The following is a 21370-nucleotide window of genomic DNA, read 5'->3' as shown; positions in this document are numbered from 1 at the left end:
CTCCTCTAATTTGTTCTGTCCATATAGTCCACTAGTTACTGATTCAGTGTTTTTAAAGTCTGTATGTATGTGTTGACATGAAGATGCAGGTGTGTCTTGATCCATCAGTGTCTTAAGTTTCAGAAGTTCCCGTCCACCGCTGTCACACCTTATTAATGCTGTTTTGGAAACACTATAAAATGGTTCTAATCTGTCAATAAATTTGCAGTATGTATCTGGATATACTGGAATTGCTAGACTCGTGTGTATTCCACTATCTGCTACATTCCATATGGGTTTTGCTTTCATTCCATTTTTGTGATTTGATTTCATTTGTGCAATCACTTCTTTCTTGTTCTTTCCCTTACTCTTCCCCTTTTGCTTCCAATCCCCCTCTCTTTCCCTCCATTCCAGCAGACAGATTGAACGGGAGAGCCTGCGCAAATTCAGGCACAGCCTTGGCTGTTTCAGTACATTGGTTCTGCGGGCCGACAAAACTTCCCTTCAGCCTCTGACCCTGCAGCAGCAGCCTGACCCTGCCACCTGGTACTCTGACCTCTGTCTCTGCCTCCCAGGCACTCCATCTTTTCTCTTCTTCCCTGCATGATTGTCACTGTGGTTTGTTAACAAAAGTAATGAGCCTAGTGGAAAGAAACTAAAATACAGTGGCTGCAACGGAAATGATATACGTTTGCTGACCATAATAAAACAATTCATTCATATTTCATTTATATAATGAGTTGACTATATATTAAAATGCCAACAGTTAATGTGCACTATAATGGCTACAATGACAACCTCTTTGGTTATAACTTTCCACTCAGTTCATAAGTGCAGTGCGTAGTATAAAACCGAGCCATAAAACAAGAAAATTTCAGAGCTAGTTCTCTGGTCTGTGCTGACTTGGCTCATCCCATCTAAAATGGGCCCCAGGTCTTTGTTTCTTCCTTAACCAATCAGCTTTGATTTTCACCCTACTTGCATACAATGGCGTCCACTAGGAAGCGTACATGTTAATGTTAGGATACAGGATGGGATCTAGCTGAGATGTCTGATGCTTTGTCTAAGTCAAATGTGGCCAATTGTGTGAGATGACACAATAGAGTAGGGTTACTGTTGATCAAAGTGATTGATTTTGTGGTGGAGAGTGCCTTTGTCATGTCAGTGTTGTCTGGGTTCCATGTGGCAAAGATTCCATAACCTTCTCAAATTGACACACGCATCCTTTAATTATTGCAGTGACATCTGGAAAAATATGACTTTGTGACTTGTAATTTGTTTGGATTTAAAGGTATGTGTGTCCCTGTTAGCTTAGTGGGTAAATGAATTGTCTGGTGTGGTATTGAATTGTACAGAATTAACATATCCCTGATCAGATCACCTGTGTTTTGTTATCTCATCTCAACTGTGACAACATTTGGAGTTCTTCAACTGACCACGTGCTCTCAATGTTAGGTGGGAATATCAACTCGACTTCTCTGATCTTATCAGAAACTTTGAATGTTAGGCAAGAAAAGAATTGGTGCTCTGCTGTGATGGTCAGAGAGCTTCCCACACTTGCACATGAAGAATGGCTGGCTGTATGGGTGAAGTGTTGTATGGCTGATGGAACTTAATGGCATGATGTGTTTTTATTGGGGAAAATAGGAATAAAAATTTAATCTAAAAAATGTATCCTTTTATTTTTAGAATAACCAGTTAGATGTATTTAAATAGATTTACAATGTGTGTAACCGTGATCAATGCTAAATATCCCTGCTAACATTCAATAAATGTTGACTTTGGGTAATTGCCACCACACCTTTGAGTATGGATGCTTTTTGAATTCAAAAGCCAAAGGTTTGTTCAAGCAGCCAACTATGAATGTGGTTAGTTTCTCTGCTTGGGAGAGGGATTCTAGTAACCTGACAGAGAAAATTGACTCCAATCAATGGCCTGTGTAGATTCAGATTCCTCTTGTTGAATGATACAAGCATGTATCAAAGTCTTTTGCTGTCTGATGTGATCTCTACATTGCATAAGTTGAGTTTAAGGATTGAGTTTGGGTGAAGAAGGTAATAATTTAATAAATAAACTTAAAAAAAACAGGGAAGAGTTTAATGGATCGGAATTGGGATATTGCACATAACACAGAAGTTTCTATTAAACCCTTTATTAATCCCGTATTTCGGAATACCGACTCCCTCATTTTGCATATAGGGATTGTGAAGTTGAGGTATGAATTTCTTTGTTCTTAACTGATTTCACATCACCGTACATCAATTCTTGTAGACCAGTCATTTATCTTAATTTTTAATCTGGTGAAAAATGGTTGTGATAAAAGATGGACTTTTTCAATTTGATTTTTAGTGTGCAACTTATTGTTGCTTTTTTGAATAAATTGTTGCTGGAACATCGTTTTTAAAATAAAAAAAACCTCTCCTCCTTTAAAATTGCTTTTGGTATTTTTCAAACGTTTTAAATCTTGATAATTTCTAATCTCCTTAGAAGACATGGAAATCTGCTTCATGTCCACAACCCTGTCAATTGTGAGATCCTGCTACCTGGTCAGGTAACATTAAGTAATGGCCAAGTGCTCCTCCCCAGAAAGGAAGGGAAAAATCTAATAGCAAGACAACATACTCTGTTTTATAGATATTTTTAATCAACCTGTTCAGAGATGTTGTTGTACATCTCTAGAGCAGGTGGTACTTGAACCTGCACCTTCTGGTTTGGAGGTAGAAACACCACCACTGCACCACTTTGGCCCTCTATTCTATTTTATACACTGGTTTTATAGCGGTATGTACAGGTCACATCTGTTTGCATAGGGAATAAAACATAACTAATGGGAAAAGTCAGAAAGGCTTAAATTCTAGACAAATATTAAACAAAGCATACTAATCAGACAAATTTAATTTTAGGACTGAACTTTTTGTGATATACTTTATTCATTGAAAATGTTACAATAAGTTCTATGTATTGGTACCACAAATTGATAACTTTCAGGATAGTAATTTGGCGGAGGTTCCATAATGTTGGCGATCTGTTAAATATACCGTAAATGAGTTAATGGTGTTAGTGAGTTTTGAGAAGATTTGTAGCTCAGATTGAGGTTCTGTATGTAAGTTTGCTTGCTGGAACTTTCCAGCTCAGCGAGCAGAATTATTGATGGATTCAGGCAAGATATAGTAGGAGAAAGCTGACAGACGTAGGATAATGTTATTTTGGTTCAATAGAGTGTTTATACCCCACTACTGGCATACGTATATATTTTTAAAAATGTTAAGATTGGAGGTTTTAACATGAGTTAGATTTTATTGTTGCACAAGTGTAAGTTAACCATAAGAGAGTTGATTACATGAAGGGTCTTAGCTATAAAAAGGATGGGAGAAGTTGATGTGCTTGAGCATTTTTATATTGGAGCCTGCTTTTCTGGAATCTGTTTGCTTGAACTGGTTAATTTTAACATGAAACTAGGTAGATGACTGAAGGGACTCTCGGTCATATCTGATTCTGTTCTCGCCCATTGTTCGAAAATAAAATTCTCCAGCAAGACCAACCTAGAACCCTCATCAAGGAACATGCAAGCAAGTTGGGTGAGATCAACCACTCTACATAGTCTGTATCCACTTGGTTGTACAGTGAAACATCACATAGTCATTAGTCGCCAAACTGTTAGAGAACCCATTGTCATTTTTGGAGAAGAGGTTTAAAAGTATGTGAATGTTCATTCTGTTTAGAAAGTGAATATTAATACAAGCCATTGCCACAATTTAACAGCAAATATATATCACAACAGGACTGCTCAGATATTTTGCTTATGCCTGTCTTTTGGCTGTACATATTGTGGAAATTTGTCCACAAGTTCAAATTTGTGTTTCCTTAGCTTTAAACAGTAGGTACCATTGCTAGGATTTATCTGTCATGAGGAAATGACACTAGAACAATGAACTCCAAACCTCCAGGTATACAAAATTCAATCAGTACAGACCAGATATCAAGTAATTTAAGCACAACTAGACCTGCGTTACATGGCTTTGTGGATACCATTGTGAGTGCTTGAGAGCCAGATTGGGCATCCTGCCATAAAGAATCCTTGGTATTGCATGTCTCATCTCAATCTCTGGATTAATTTGTGCAGTGGTTATAGTATTAGTGTAGACTTGTTTGAATGTTGCTTTAATTTTGATCACCCACCAGTATATTAATTGATTTTCTTCCCATTTTCCATGTACCTGTTGCTATTTTGCTGTTTCATCCGTTAGCTTTATGCCCTGCTCGGAAAGGATACATGTTGCTGTAGCTGAGATGGCAGCACTTTTCCCGAAGGTAAGCTTTTAAAATTTACTTTAGCTTCCTTGAAATGAAAATCTTGTTCTTGCACTGGTCAAGTTTTTTTGATGAAACTCCATGCACATTTGTCCAAAATGAAAAATAATATAATTTGATTAACAGCCTATCCATTAATTTTGATAAGTAAGTTCAACAGCTGGTATGAAATTAGTTGCTAGCTTAGGTTGGAAATAACTAGGAAGGAAAAGGGTAGCATGAGTCTAGTGAAGACTAGGAAGTGAAAAATCTGAAAGATAACTCATTCCATTTCTCTTGTAATATTATGGGATGATTTTTGTTTATGGAATCTAGTCTCTCCTAGAGAAAGCTGAAGTTAATGTTAAGTGATTCCACAATGTACATCAGGCAATAAAAATACTGAACTAACCTCCTTGTATTGGTCTATTATCAAGCCGGGAAGGTCTATAAATAATCCAAAGAATACCTTTAGTAATTGACCTTCTGGCATGACTAGTATCAAATGTGGAGTAGAAAATCTACAGCTGGGAGCCAACATCATCAAAGACCCCTACCACCCAAGTTATAATCTCTTGCAACCTCTTCTGTCAGGCAGATTGTAAAAATACATATACCAATAGGTTCAAAAACAGCTTCTTCCCCGCTGTTATCAGACTTCTGAATGGACACTCAAATTTGAAATCCAATGTTGATCTGTGTTTTTGCACCTACTTTGCAGCCATAACTTTGTATTCCTCACTCTGCTATATCAGTCTGCAGTCTTTGTATGGTATGATCTACCTGTACTGCACAAAATAGAAATTTGTCACATGCATCACATGCACTTAGATACAGTGAAATAATAAATCAAATCAAATACTACTGTTCCAATTGACACCAGATATTTATCCTTCAAGTCAGTGTCTTGATAGCGTGGTCCTGACTGGAGAGCTGTTTGAAATTTACAGTACTGTTATAGTAGTCTGTGTGGTTGGAACTGATTTCTACTAATACTACTGCCAACTTGCCCTCTGGATTGAGGTTAAAAGCAGAATGTGCATCCATGTAAAGGCAAATTAATGCAAATACTGGAAATATGAAGTAAAGTCAGGAATGTGGAAATGTTGTGGTCCAGCAGCCCCCACAGGAAAAAACAATTGTGTTGAGTGACTGCGCTTGATGTAAGAGTATTTATCTCTATATGGCATCAAAGAGGCTGGCAAAACCGGAATCGGTGGGAATCTGAGAAAACCTCATAGTTTGGAGCTATACTTAACACACAAGATAATGAAGGTGGCACCACCACTTTTTTGAGGAATGAGCAATAAATGCTGGCCAAGCTAGTGACATCTCCTGAAGTGCTGAATCTGAAAGTTTGCAAACTGTCAGATGCAATGTTATTCATTGAACTTGTGTTGATGTTCATTAGGACAGTCTTAGAGGATGAGGACTGAGATCAGAGTGAATGAGACAGCAAGCTAACATTCTAAACAATTGAAAGGAAAGTAGAGGAATCAAACTACCTGCATTTTGTTTCCCCATAGTAGAGGACTGTGAACCATGAATACAGTTGACTAATTTGAATGAAGTCCAATCCTCCCTCCTTTGTTTTCCAGTTCCAACAAAGATCCTCAACCATTTTGATGTGGAAATTATGGTGATTAATTTCTGTGCATATCAATCCAGCTGACTAAATCTACAGTTCTAAACATCCCAATATTTTGCTGGACTTCTTTTAAAATCCACATTTTCAGGAAATGAAAAGCAATCTCTATATTTTTCTGTTGATTGCATTAACAGTTCATTTATGTGGAGGGTAAAAATGAAGAATGTTTCTTCTCTCTTTGTGCAGAAGCCACGTTCAGAGATGGTTCGAGCCTCACTGAGGCTACTAACTTCAAGCGCATACAGACTCCAGTCAGAATGCAAGAAAGCACTGCCGATGGAACCCAGTCCTACAACTGACATCCAACTAGTTACACAGCAAGTGATCCAGTGTGCATATGATATTGCCAAGGCAGCCAAACAACTTGTTACAATAACAACAAAAGAAAATAACAACTGATTACAGCTTTTTCCTTTTTTTTAAATTGCAGAATTTTTTTATATAAAAGAAAATTGTTTTGGATATGTACCAGAATTGGTCTGGACTTTGTCAGTATTATGTTTGCATGCTTTTTAATAACATTATTTACCATATTTGGATATTAAAATAACCTTCCTTCTGCCTGTATGTTTGCAGCAGAGTTAGACTCGTTTTTCTGGGTGCTATTTTAATTGTTTGACATCAACACCTGGCGATATATTGCTTTCTGGGAGTTTATAAAAGCCTGATTACAGTTGGTTGACATTGTGGAAATAATTGAGGTATATTGATAACAGTAGAAATGTATAGAAACTTAAATTACATTTCTTCCACATTACAGGTCAAACCTATTTCATACGTTATGCAAAGTAAGGATAAATATTCAAAGTTGCTGTATTGGGAAGGGAAGTGGAAATATTTGCATAAACCAAAGCTATAAATAAGATTTTAATTACTGAGCAGTCTTGGTTATGGTGCAAACCCATAGTAAGTGAAATAGATTAAAGTTGAAGTGAGTATTGTAGTGGGTCGGAAAAATGCATACTGGAAAGTTGCTATTGAATTTGGGTTTAGAAAGTTTTGGATTATAAGTATTAAAGGGAAGTATAAGCAGGTTAAAATCTACATGTTACACACCAGGCTGCTATAGTGGTATGACCACCTAGGATTGTCAAAATGACTAGAGATTTTAGCTAAAACCAAAAGGCTATAAAGGATTGCTGAGCACAATATTTTTAATCCAATGAAATAATTTGAAGCAAGACTGTTATGTAAAGTGGAGAGGTGGACTGTAGGACTGTGGAGAAAGAGCTGAGCAATGGGACTGGTTGGAAGAACCAGCATTAATCTGATGAGCTGATTGGTGCAACATGGAAGCAGGCCATTCAATGAGTTATGAACTATTTCTAGAACTCGGTCTACATTTAGCTTTGGCAAGCATTTAGGCTAAATCTATTTTTTAAAATTCACACTTTGGTTAGCAGACTGAGTTCTGTTGATCATTGACATTAGCTTATAACAATTAACTTTTCAAAAGTTTGGTTTCTTAGAATTTCAAAAGAGCATTACAATAGCTTAAATATTTGCTAATGAATGCTGTTTTACAAGAATCATTATAAACCTATTCCTTCATTCAGCTATATGCACAACTTTGTAAACCAGCAGCTGTGTGAATCAGTAAATCAAATTGGTTAAAGCGCGTATGAACTAAAAGCCATACTCATCATTGTTTTTGTGCGAACTGTACCTCGTAATATTACAACTTGTGACCTACATGACTGACAGTATTGTATTTATGCAATATATAGCCAATCCTCAATATTGATTATACCTCTTTCTGTGGAAGATATTTTACATCTTTGTGTTTTGCTTGTGCATGCAGAGCTACTTATCGTTGATCCCACTCCTGCTATTTGGACAGCATTTTTGGTCAGTTAATTTTATGGAAGATCATTTACTTTTAGGTGGTAAACTTTAAATGTTGATCAATTTATTCAGCAAAACTGTAGTGAAACCTAGTCTATGTACTTTTTGCATTAAATTCTCAAATGTGAAAACCTGATTTCTGCAAAACTGCATCTCAGTCAGATGTACTATCTACTGCTCATAAGGCACGTGGGGTTTCAACTTGAACCTTTGGAACCCACAGCAATTGAGACTAGCATCTCATTTCGATTTGTGCAGCTGTGACTTCCAAATCATGATGGTAAGTGAATTAAGAAACGTGGGAACTGGAAAGTCACCAAACTTTTATGCAAGTGATTTTGAAATAGTTAAGCTGGGCATCCCAGTCAACTTTTGTATTGATTGAATCTGCATCTAGACTAATGCAAATCAAAATATGGTGTGGATTTGAACTGGCAGGACCAGTTGAGAAGTGCACTTCTTGCCAGCAACTCGCAAAATATCGTTGTTAGCAGCTGTGTTGGGGGGAAATCTTCCCACGTCATTAGTCACATGTGTAAAAGGGAAGAAAGTAGCGAAAGCATTTCGTAATAGAATTAATCATGATTACATCCATTTTCTCCTGAACATGATAGCAGAGTTTGTTTAAGAACTTTCAGTTAGGATTAAAGTGAGTGAATGAAGATGTCAGCAAGATTATGTACATGTGTTAATATTTGTGACTGAGGCAGACAGATTAGTATATTTATGCAGGTTGTACTCAGGATCTTTTTATTTTGAACATGAAAAATGGGGAGATTATTTTCAGGTGAGGATGGATTTTGTGGTACTGTTTTGCAATATGAATTAAGTATTCCTTAAAAATGACAATACGGGCATTGGCATTACAGACGACAGCATGAAATTTAGGCACCAGTGGGGTGGAATTTGACAAATTAGTTCCAGTGTAAGTTTGTTTGCTCTGTTCCAAACACTTGCAGCCTTTGAGACAGTTATATAACATTTTCACTTTTCTCTCCCCAAAATGAGGGAACCCCTACATACCTTTGTCATGTGCTTCTTGCTGTGTAGTATTTGTGTCACTTCCAGCAGTTAATAACTATTGAAAGTAACTAAGCATGGAACTGTGTACAGTTTGTAATGTGTTTACTCTGATTTATTAAATACATTGTATGTACATACACTATTGAGTACTATATTTTCATCATGTATTCCTCTGTTCTTCAAACATTTATTTAATGAACCTTGCACAAGACTAGATTGCTGCTCATGATTATTTAAGTATCCCAAATTCAAAAGTTATAACAACTTTGTATTGGTATATCTTTTTAATGTTTTTAAAAAAAAATGATTCGTAAGTGATTCACACGAACACTAAACAGAATGATACACAAGCTATCAGGTCAGACAACCAAAAACTTGCTTGAAGAGGTGGATTTCGAAGATGAAGGGATGTAGGGAGGAAATGCCAAACTTGGCGCCTTGCCTACTGAAAGAATCAGTGGTGGAACGAGATTACTGTAGAGCCCTTAATTAGATAAGTGGTAGTACTTTGGAAAGTTATGTTGCTGAAAGAGATTAGGACTGGCCAGGCCATGGAGTGTTTGAAAACAATGCTAAAGATTTTAAAGACATTACTTGACCTGGAGAAATATAAGTGACTGGGAATGTGGAAATGAGTAACTAGTGTCCTGATTTCCCTGAAGCCTGTGCGCCATCTGCAAGACACAAGAAAGAAATATGTACAATATTGTCTCCTTTCCTAGATGCGTGCAACATCAAAAACACTCTAAGTATGACACTACCAAGGACAGAGTAACTTCACCGTTTGATCAGCACCACATCCACTGGCTTAAACATTTGCTACCACTGGCTTAAACATTTGCTACCACTGACACACTATAGCAGCAGTCAGCAACGTGCAAGGTTGCTTTGACACAGCAACTTTCAAACCTACATCTTCTAGAAGGATAAGGGCAGCAAACACCACTACCTGGAAGATATCCTTATCACCACAGGCAAACCTGACTGAGCTTTTTCTTTTTGGTTACTTTACTGTTGAGGAATCAAGATCCTGGAGCTTTGTTCTTAACGTGAGTGGCGGCTGCTCCCCACCATCTCCAGTCAGCTAGGGGCAGGTTGTACCAATGGCATCCACATTTCATTTAAAGTATTTTTTTTAAGTAAGAAAGCAATACAGTTCTGGAAAAGCTGGCTATCAATTTGGGAGATGATATGTTCAAAGACATTGGAGAGGAAATAATATTGATGATGGGGCATAACTTGCAAGGACACTGAGTAGGATTGGCCTTTTTATCAGAAAGGAGATTATGGTGTGTTTGAGGTTCAGCTGTAGGCATATATGGGGTAGGGAATTTAGAGAGCAGAGAATCTGAGAATGGAGAACTGAAAAGAGGCGTGACAATAAATGGGAGTCTTGATGCAATTAAACAGTTAACAAAATTAAAAATTATACACTCGTCTGGGACTGCAGGCAAAATGTTCATGCCAAAGCACTTGAAGTTACACAAGTTTGGGTACATCAAAATGTTGATGCATAAAACCCAGACAGGAAGCAGAAAATAGGGGACAATATGAAGATGAGATCAATGAGTTGGTGTGTAGTACCAAGTCCAAAGGTTAATGCCATTTCCAGGAGTTCTGAATCCGTATAGATTTACACCTGCTTTCAATGGGAGTTCTTGTGGCACAGTGGTAGTGTCCCTACCTCTGAACCAGTGGACCTGGCTTTAAGTCCCACGTGCTCCAGAGCTGTATAATCTGTCCAAACACACTGATTAGAAACCACCAAAAGGTTCTGTGTGAAATGGTATTAATTCAGCTCTTACAGGAGTGCTTTCTCAAAATGCAGCATAAAGCTGGATTCCAAATTGCCATTTGAGCTCAGAGGGATTTGTATCTAAATCCCTCTGAGGGATACTTTTTTGGTAGATACCAAAAGGTAGATTTTTTTTTTGAAAAATAAAGGAATTAAAGGATATGGTAAAAACAAGCAGGTAAGTGAAGCTGAGTCCACTGAAAGGTTAGCCATGATCTTCTTGAGGCGGAGCAGGTTTAAAGGGCCTGATGGCCTACTCCTGCTAGTTCTTATGTTCTCATGTTCTAAATCACAATTCTTATTGGCGTTGTTTACACAGACATAGTATAGACAGCATTTTAATACCTCAAAATAATGCCATGTATTCTACTGCATTCCAACATCAGACGTAGGCAGTGCTTTATCAAAGATCGAACATTAGCCCTTTAGTTTTATATCTCATTTATACCCTCTCATTTTAACCAATCAATTTATGGTGTTTTGCTGGTCATTCTTAGTCATCCCAAAGCGAGACACGTATAGAGTCATAGAGATGTACAGCACGGAAACAGATCCTTCGGTCCAACCTGTCCAGGCCGACCAGATATCCCAACCCATATCCTGCCAGCACCCAGCCCATATCCCTCCAAACCCTTCCTATTCACATACCCATCCAAATGCCTCTTAAATGTTGCAATTGTACCAGCCTCTACCACTTCCTCTGACAGCTCATTCCATACATGTACCACCCTCTGCGTGAAAAAGTTGCTCCTTAGGTCTCTTTTATATCCTTCCCCTCTCACCCTAAACCTATGCCCTTTAGTTCTGGACTCCCTGACCCCAGGGAGAAGACTTTGTCTATTTATCCTATCCATGCCCCTCATAATTTTGTAAACCTCTATAAGGTCACCCCTCAGCCTCTGACGCTCCAGGGAAAACAGCCCCAGGCTGTTCAGCCTCTCCCTGCAGCTCATCCTCCAACCCTGGCAATATCCTTGTAAATCTTTTCTGAAGTTTCATAACATCTTTCCAATAGGAAGGAGACCAGAATTGCACGCAATATTCCAACGGTGGCCTAACCAATGTCCTGTACAGCCACAACACATTTGAACCACAACTTCCCTTTCACCATCCCCAGAGCTTACATCTATCCTCCATATGTACCATATTGCCAATCTTGTACCATCTACAGAGTTTATAAATGCATTACAATGTCTGTGGAGACAGATGGCTTTTAGAAAGAAATTTGAGCTTCCAGTTAATAGCTGAAGTTTTTACATTTTAACACATTTATTGTAATAAACTAAAAATACCGCTAAACACTCTTTTTGCAGGCAACTTGTACTTTAAACTACAGAACAGAACTTCTAACCTAACGCAAAAAAAATTTGGTATATATTACACTGTCCTTTTGAATAGGAACAAATTAGAAATTATTTCTAGTTTTCAGAGGGTTGACTTTCAGTCTCTCCCTTTCTCATTTTGGAAACTTTAAACTCCAAAACAGTCTTTCATAGTTCTAGGTTTTCCTGGAACTTTTGCTAGCGAAAGCTAGGCAAATCTTTTTGGCCTTTCTTTAACTCCTTATTTATTTAGTCTGTCTAATTGGAGCATTCATGTATGTGAAGCTCGCTCTCTATCTCTCTCAGACCTTGGCGGTATTAAGCAACATCTTCACAAACCTTTCAAATCCCATCTCTGTGGGCAATGTGAATCACAATGCACCTCTAGGCAGGTGGAAATGTTGATCAGCTATTCTTCAGCCCAATTCTTTCATACCTGAACTAAAATGGCAGCTCAACATATATCCTGATATTCACAATATTTTGGGGGAAACTGGAGACACTTTGCGTGTCCATGTGCTGCACGGGCTGTTGCCATTGTGTTCTACTGTAAACACATTTGGCTGTTTTCTGTGTGTGTAAAAAAAAAAATCTGTGCTCTCTTTCATCACTAAGTAACCCCTCCCAGGGCTTGTAAATAATACTCCTTATACCAAAGTGTGTCACATTGATAAAAATCTGAGGACAGATTGTAAACTGACCATTGGAAAATAACCGTACAAACCACCTCCCAGTATGAAAAACATACGTCCACCATCAGCCCTATACTTCCCTCACTTAGCCAATTCTATATCCACTCCCACCTTATTTCCAGAAGTTTCCATCTGATTAACAAGCTCCTCCTGTTTGACACTTTGCCTTCCAAAAGATACATACTGCACTGACTTCTTCAATTCAATGAAGATGCTTTGTATGAGAAATCATTCTGCCTGTCTTTAATAAAACCACGTCTTTCTGGATGAAAGTTTATTTTGTCCTTGAAAATTGATCTCAGTAATACCGCAGATCTCATTTGGATAACTGGATTGTAATTTCTTACCTATCACCCCCGCCCTGCCCTCCCCCAACCCATTTTGTGGAATACCAGAGTAATATTAGCAACCCTTCAGCCCTCTGTGTGTACTGTGCATTAACTGTATTCCAGAGGACTTTATCAGTAGGGTTAAAATATTTCTAATCATACTTGTAAAGAATTCTGTTAGCAGTCAAGATATGCAGAAACTGGCCAGAAGGGAAGAATATAAAGCATTTTGAGTTAAACTGTCAGTATTATATCTCCAAAACTAATACCTTTGTACAAAAACTGACTTTGCAAAGACCTGGTCAGATGTTTTGCAAATGCAAACTCCTCGAGCACAAGCTACAGTTACTGACTATAGGTATTCCTGTAGGAACTTCCAAAACACTGGACTATGTGATGAGACTCACTCAGTTCAAAGTTAAAAATCACACAACACCAGGTTATAGTTGAACAGATTTAATTGGAAGCATTAGCTTTCAGAGCACTGCTCCTTCAGGTGGCGCTCCGACAGCGAGTGCTTCCAATTAAACCTACTGGACTATAACCTGGTGTTGTGTGATTTTAACTTTGTACACCCGTCAACACTGGCATCTCCAAATCACTCAGTTCAAGGTACTGTTGTAATTTAACCCAATGGATACCAAGGTTCTTAATTTATTAAGATGCATCATGCTGCCAAATGGTTAAGTAAATGTGACAATAGACAGAATATCTTGCGAGATAATACCTCTTTACTATAAACAGTACCTGGCATCTTGTAATGGTTGACAAATCCTTTTAAAATATTCTATCGTGAACATTTGTCATTGCAAATATTTAAGGATGTCACAAAATCTCAGGATGAAAACAACAGATATAAATTGTATTGTTCGTGGCTTTTAATAAAATGTTCTATTTCATAGTTTATCCTTTTTTCCTGTGTCCTCTTTGTTCACATTTGATGTGATTTTATTGTGGTCACATGTACCTAAGTACAGTGAAAAGCTTTGTTTGCAGATGTTAGTAAGCAAGGACACACCGAGCATAGGATACATAGGAGATACATGAAGCAAGATCAACATTATGTGAAGTTAGAGTCCATTCATCAATCTAATATGGCAGGGAAGAAGCTGTTATTGAACCTGTTGGTGTGTGTTCAAGCTTCTGTATCTTCTGCCTGACTGAAGATGTTGTAGGAGAGCATTACCGGGGTGGGAGGGGTCTTTGATGTTGGCAGCCTTTCCATAGTAACGAGAACTGTGGGTGGCATGGTGGCACAGTGGTTAGCATTGCTGCCTCACAGCGCCAGAGACCCGGGTTCAATTCCCTCCTCAGGCGACTGTGTGTGTGTGTGGAGTTTGCACATTCTCCCTGTGTCTGCGTGGGTTTCCTCCTACAATCCAAACATGTGCAGGTTAGGTGAATTGGCCATGCTAAATTGCCCGTAGTGTTAGTTGAGGGGTAAATGTAGGGGAGTGGATCTGGGTGGGTTGCGCTTCGGCGGGCCGGTGTGGACTGGTTGGGCTGAAGGGCGTGTTTCCACACTGTAAGTAATCTTAAAAAAAAGTGTAAATGGAATCCATGGATGGAAGGTTGGCTTCTGTGCTCGTCTGGGCTGTGCACACAACCTTCTGTAGTTTTCTTATGGTCCTGGGTAGAGTTGTTGCAGTACCAGTCTGTTAGCCACCTGGATAGTATGCTTTCTGCGGTGCGTCTGTAAAAGTTGGTGAAGGTTCTCACGGAAAAGCCGAATTTCCTAAGCCACCTGAGAGGAAGAGGTGTTGTTGTGCCGCCTTGACCATCACATCTATGTGGAAAGTAGTCGATGATCATCACTCTTAGGAACTTGATGCTGTCAACCTTCTCAACTTCCGCTGCGTTGATGTAGATGGGGCATGTGTTCTTCTATTTTCTTTCTCAATGATCAGTTATTTTGTTTTTACTGGCATTGAGAGAGGGGGAGTATCATTGCACCACCATGCTAAGTCCTCTACCTCCTTTCTGCATTCTGACTCATTGTTCTTTGGTATTCATCCCACCACTGATGTCATCAGCAAGCTTGTAGATATTTTGTTTGGAATTTGGCAAAACAGTTAATATACAGAGAGTACTGTAGCGAGTTGAGAGTGCATCCTGGGACGGAGGGGTGGGTGCTCCAGTGTTGACGGTTGATATGGAGGAGGTGCAGTCATCTATCTTTACTGATTGCAGTCTGTGGGTCAAGAAGCTGAGGGTCCAGTGGAAGAGGTCAGAGCTGAGACTGAGGTTTTGAGATCAGTCTGGAGGAGATTATGGTGTTGAAGGTAGAGTTATAGTTGACGAGTAGGGGTCTAATGTAGGTGTCCTCATTGTCAAGATGTTTCAGGGCTAGAGAAATGGCATCTGCTGTGAACCTGTTACATCAGATAAATTGCAGGGGATCAAGTAGGCTGGAAGGCTAGAGTTGATGTGGCCTTGACCAGTACTTCATGATTATGGAGGTCAGAGCCACTGGGTGTAGTCATTAAGACATGTTGCATGTGATTTCTTTGGTGGCAAGATGATGGTGTTCTTCTTGAAGTAGGTAGGGACTTCATCTTGTAGGAGGGAGAGGTTGAAGATGACAGTGAATATCGTACTGAGACTTTCGCCTCTATTCCTCCAGTTTGTTTCACTTGCAGTTGCACTTTATTTCTATCACGATATTTTGAGAGATGATGACAATTGGAGGAAAGAAAAATGTCTTTTGATAGTAGGCTAGATACATTGAGATCATTGATAGAAGATTGGGGTTACTGCTGAATCCTGATAAAATTGAATGAGATTTGGTGAAATAGTCCCAGTCATTTCCGGATACGATTTAACCAATATTAGCAGAAAACAAAAAGATTACTCTTGGAACAGAAAATAGATTTGAAATTTTGGAAAATTGTTGTGGTTCTGTTCGCCGAGCTGGGAATTTGTGTTGCAAAAGTTTTGTCCCCTGTCTAGGTGACATCCACAGTGCTTGGGGGCCTCCCGTGAAGCGCTTGTGTGATGTTTCCTCCAGTATTTATAGTGGTTTGAATCTGCCGCTTCCGGTTGTCAGTTCCAGCTGTCCGCTGCAGTGGCCGCTGGGTCCAGGTCGATGTGGTTGTTGATAGAATCTGTGGATGAGTGCCATGCCTCTAGGAATTCCCTGGCTGTTCTGTTTGGCTTGCCCTATAATAGTAGTGTAGTCCCAGTCGAATTCATGTTGCTTGTCATCTGCGTGTGTGGCTACTAAGGATAGTTGGTCGTGTTGTTTCGTAGCTAGTTGGTGTTCATGGATGCAGACCATTAGCTGTCTTCCTGTTTGTCCTATGTAGTATTTTGTGCAGTCCATGCATGGGATTTTGTACACTACGTTGGTTTTGCTCATGCTGGGTATCGGGTCCTTCGTTCTGGTGAGTTGTTGTCTGAGAGTGGCTGTTGGTTTGTGTGCTGTTATGAGTCTTAGTGGTCGTAGTATCTGGCTGTCAGTTCGGAAATGCTCCTGATGTATGGTAGTGTGGCTAGTCCTTTGGGTTGCGGCATGTCCTCATTACGTTATCTTTCCCTTAGGCATCTGTTGATGAAATTGCATGGGTATCTGTTTTTTGGCGAATACCTTGTATCGGTGTTCTTCTTCCTCTTTTTACAGTTCTGGTGTACTGCAGTGTGTTGTGGCCCTTTTGAATAGTGTCTTGAAGCAATGTTTGTGTGTGTTGGGGTGGTTGCTTTCATAGTTCAGGACTTGGTCTGTGTGTGTGGCTTTCCTGTATACCTTTGTGCTTAATTTTCTCATAACAGCACACAAACACAAGCAAAACAGAGAACAGCCAGGGAATTCCTAGAGGCATGGCACTCATCCACAGATTCTATCAACAAACACATCGACCTGGAACCAATACACCGGCCACTGCTGCGGACAGCTGGAACAGACAACCGGAAGCGGCAGAGACAAACCACTATAAATGCCGGAGGAAATATCACAGAAGCGCTTCACAGGAGGCTCCCAAGCACTGAGGATGTCACCTAGACAGGGGACAAAACGTTTGCAACACAAATTCCCAGTTCGGCGAACAGAACCACAACAACGAGCACCCAAGCTACAAGTCTTCTCCCAAACTTTGAATTTTGGAAAATGTAATCATTAAGTGATTCGTGTTGTTCTGAGTAAGTATTTATGAAGAAATCAGGACATGTAAGGGTGTGCTTTTTAAAATATAATTTGTAATAATGTAATTCTCATCCTTGCAGAATCCTGTTAGCATTCTCAGTACGCTGAGTGAGGTGATGTCAGCAATTCATCTGAATTTCTAAACAGGATACAAGAGAATATAAACTATGAAATAGAGCCTTTCATTAAAAATCATGAATAGTGCTGTCAATTTATATCTGTTTAGTTTTTGGCTTAAAGAGGTTGCAAAACCTCCAAATATTTGTCGTCATCTGTTTCCTAATTCTGAAGCTACGATGTTTGCCTTATTGTCTTTCAAGTATAATGTTGCAGTGAAACGTGCAAGGCCAGTCTTTCTCAGAATTGTATTTGTTGTGTAGAGCTCACAATGGTTTAACATTGCTGTGGTTATAGAACCAAGTTTTGAACAAATTGAATCAAGCAGGAAACATACCCACTGTAACAAGGTTTGATATGTAAAAGTTTGCACAGTTTTTAAAACAAAACCAAATTGCTGTGTTCAAAATAAGTGAAAATAAACCACTGAAGATTTATCCAGTTTTCTGGTCCTTTATATATAGCATGTTCTAATAAAAGTTTATACCTGAAATATTAAAACAATACGGAGGGATTAAGTCAACCCTGCTAGGCAAAAGTGAGGACTGCAGATGCTGGAAATCAGAGTTTAGATGAGAGTGGTGCTGGAAAAGAACATCAGGTCAGGCAGCATCCAAGGAGCAGTAAAATCGATATTTTGGGCAAAAGCCCTTCATCAGGAATGGCTAACCCTTTTAGGCTCACTGTTGCCAGCTTTAGTCAAGTTTATTCCAAGAGCTTTCAGCACATTTTTTACCCCACATTGCAGCCATTAGTCAGCTAATATCGATCTTTGTGACACTCTGCTTTCCAGTACCAACTGGAAAACAAAAGGGCCCCTTTCCCAATTGAATGATGTTTGTTTTCCAAAACAAAAGCAGAAATTGCTGGGAAAACTCAGACAGCATCTGTGAAGAGAAAACCGTTAATGTTTCAGGTCCAGTGACCCTTCTTCAGAACTGAGGAAGAGGGTGGTATTTATGCTGAAGATAGTGTGGTAGTCGGTGGTAAAGGAGTAAACAATGAAGCCCAGAGAGAGAGAACAACAGTTGGGCTGAAAAAGGAAATGCGTAAAGGTCAGCCTGGGAGAATCAAAAGCTGCTAATTGGGATCATGGTTATGGTAGTAGCACATGTGATGGCAAGGCCTGCTCTGTGGCAATTGAGGGGGCATGAGAGAAGGTGCTTCGGCAAAAAAATTGTTGAACTTGATATTGAGTCCTGAAGGCTGAAGGTTCCCTAAACGGAAATTTAAATGTTGTTCTTCTAGCTTGCGCTGAGTTTCCCGGAGCACTGGAGCAAGCCCAAGGCAGAGATGTTGGCCAAGGAATATGGGGATGTGCTGAAATGGCAGGGAACAAAAGTGCACAATCATTTTTTATGGACGGAATGTAGGTGAGAGGGTCATGTCCTCTCTCATTAGTATCATTATGTACAGGTAAGGAAAGACACCACTTCAACTGGGACAACACATCCATCCATCCAACACAAGCCGAACAGAGACATGCACGAGAAGCATGGCATTCCAACCGGAACCCTATCAACAAACACATCAAGTTAGACCCCATCTACCACCCCCTGAGAAAAAGAACAGGAAATGACATCACCACAGGAAATGACACCACCAACCCAAATATAAATAGAAAGCAGAAATCAGCAGCAGTGCTTCACTCGAAGGCCCACTGAAGATGCTACCTGAAACGTCTGGAAATGAACCTTGCAGCTCAGCGAGCAAACCGACATCGAGAACCTCAACCTGAGCTACGAATCTTCTCAAAACTCGCATAGACAAAGTCTTTTCCCTGGGGTGGGGGAGTCCAGAACTAGAGGGCATGGGTTTCGGGTGAGGGGGAAAGATATAAAAGGGACTGAAGGGGCAACTTTTTCACGCAGAGGGTTGTGCATCTATGGAATGAGCTGCCAGAGGAAATAGTGGAGCCTGCTACAGTTATAGCATTTAAAAGGCATCTGGGTATATGAATGCGAAGAGTTTAGAGGGGTATGGACCAAGTGCTGGCAAATGGGACTAGATTAGGTTAGGATATCTGGTCGGCATGGATGAGTTGGACCGAAGGGTCTGTTCCCATGCTGTACACCTCCATGACTCTATGTATAGGCAAGGAAACTAGGAGTCAGTGGGTTTGCAGTAGATACCTAGGCCAGCTTGTGCCCAGAAATGGAAACCGAGAATTCAAGAGAGAGAAGGAAGGAGTAAGAGACTGACCCAGGTGAAGGTGAGAGCAGAGTGGCAATTGGAAAATGGATAAATGTTTTCAATTCCAGATGAGAGAGAGAAGCAGCACCGCTGATGTTATCAATGTACCAGAGAAAGAGTTGTGCGTGTGGGCAGAATAGGACTGGAACAAGGAATGTTTCACATACCCACAAAGAGGCAGGCATAACTGGGGCCCATGTGGGAACCCATGGCCACATGTTTGACCTGAAAATGTGAACAGCGTTAAAGAAGTTGCTCAAAATGAGGAAGACCCTGGCCAAGCAGAGGAAGATAGTTTGGATGGGTATGGTTCTGGCTTTTTCTTAGAAGAAGTGGAGAACACTGAGTCATCCTGATGGGGGATGCATGTGTAAAGAGATGGCACATCCATGGGGTAAAGGAGGTGGCTGGAACCCATACACTAGAAATGTTGAGACTGATGTAAACTGTCAGAAAAATCAGATTTAAATGGGAAGTGATGGGACTCAAATGCCCACCTACACCCTCAACTGTGGATGCCCACACTGTGGTTGATAGGGCCCTTAGCCATATCCAACCCAACTCCTGCACTTTGGCCCTCACCCCTCCTCTTCCCTCCCACAATAGCAATAATCAATCTTCACTTACCAACCCATCAACATCTGCATCCAAAGGATTGTTAGATACCATTTCTACCACCTCCACCAGGATACCACCAATTGACACATATTCCTCTCCCCTCCCTTGTCAGCCTTCCATAGCTACCATTCCCTTCAGGACACTCTGGTCCACTCCCAACAACACCCCACAACCCCATGTTACCTTCCCCTGAAACGGAGGTATGTTTCACCTGCAATTTACTTACTCCTTCCTCACTATCTAAGCAGCTTCCAGCTGAAGCAGCGATTTACTTGCACTTCACTTAATCTAGTCTACTGTATTCACTGTTCAAAACATGGTCCTTTACAGGTCAACCATTTTGCAGAACACCTATGTTCTGTCTACAAAAATGACCCTGAGCTACCCATTGCCTGCCGTTTCAACATACCACCATGTTCCCTGGTCAACTTCGGTGTCTCAGCTTGATGCAGTTCTCCAGCAAAGCTCCATGCAAGCTGGAAAATCAGCATTACATTTTGGCTTGGGAACTCTGCAACCTTCAGGACTCTCTCACCATTTTGGCTAAGATGTGGAGCCCTTTATCTTCACGATATTCAAGAAATTCAAGATAACATTTCAAAACAGAATCATTTCAATTAATGGTACCATAGCATCACTAGCTGGGTTAGCATTTATTACCCTTCCCTAGATGATGTGGGTGATTGTTTAGTCAAGGTTTCAATTCCAATCAATCTTGAAACTATTATCGTTATAAAAAGGAATCTGGTTCATTTAAGAAAATCTGTCATCCTTATCTGGTTTGGTCTACCACTGATGCTGATCAACCACAGCATGTAGGTGATTCTTAACTGCCCTCTGAATGACATGAAAACCACTCCGAGGTTTCAAGCAGATATAATGAAATTATTTCTTTTTCAGAAGGTGACAGGAATCTGAAACTCACTGTAAGGGTGATAGAGACAGAAGCCATCGTAACATTTAAGGATTTAGATTTACACTTGCAATGCCAAGGTATAGAGGACTATAGCTGAAAATGTGTTGCTGGTCAAAGCACAGCAGGTCAGGCAGCATCCAAGGAACAGGATATTCGACGTTTCGGGCCAGAGCCTGATTCCTGATGAAGGGCTCTGGCCCGAGACGTCGAATATCCTGTTCCTTGGATGCTGCCTGACCTGCTGTGCTTTGACCAGCAACACATTTTCAGCTCCGATCTCCAGCATCTGCAGACCTCACTTTTTACTATAGAGGACTATAGCCCAAGTGCTGGTAAATGGGATTAGAATAGTTAGATGGTTACTTTTGACCAGCATAGACTCAATGGGTGGAAGGACCTTTTTCTGTGCCATTGACCTCTGACTTCATTTTGTTCCCCATGTTTGGGAGTTATAATTAGATTTGG

At 40.0% G+C, this 21370-nt stretch overlaps 1 protein-coding gene across 6 annotated transcripts in view; it reads left to right on the top strand.

Moving 5' to 3' along the window:
• The window catches only part of git2a (G protein-coupled receptor kinase interacting ArfGAP 2a), an 80793-nt gene extending 71871 nt beyond the window's left edge, over window positions 1-8922 (top strand). For 5 of the 6 annotated variants that reach the window (XM_060843498.1, XM_060843497.1, XM_060843501.1 and 2 more), the window contains 2 exons: window positions 4227-4290; window positions 6104-8922. In XM_060843498.1, coding sequence (XP_060699481.1) covers window positions 4227-4290; window positions 6104-6316 — 277 coding nt within the window. In that variant the 3' untranslated portion in view covers window positions 6317-8922. Of the gene's footprint in view, window positions 1-396; window positions 526-4226; window positions 4291-6103 lie in introns of all 6 variants that reach the window. The other variant, XM_060843506.1, reaches the window with a different exon arrangement.
• The last annotated feature ends 12448 nt before the right edge of the window (window positions 8923-21370 follow it).

Source organism: Hemiscyllium ocellatum, chromosome 24 (assembly GCF_020745735.1).
Source record: "Hemiscyllium ocellatum isolate sHemOce1 chromosome 24, sHemOce1.pat.X.cur, whole genome shotgun sequence".
NCBI classification, from domain to species: Eukaryota; Metazoa; Chordata; class Chondrichthyes; order Orectolobiformes; family Hemiscylliidae; genus Hemiscyllium; species Hemiscyllium ocellatum.
The sequence above is the reverse complement of the archived record's forward strand: the minus strand, read 5'-3'. Positions and strand labels throughout refer to the sequence as shown.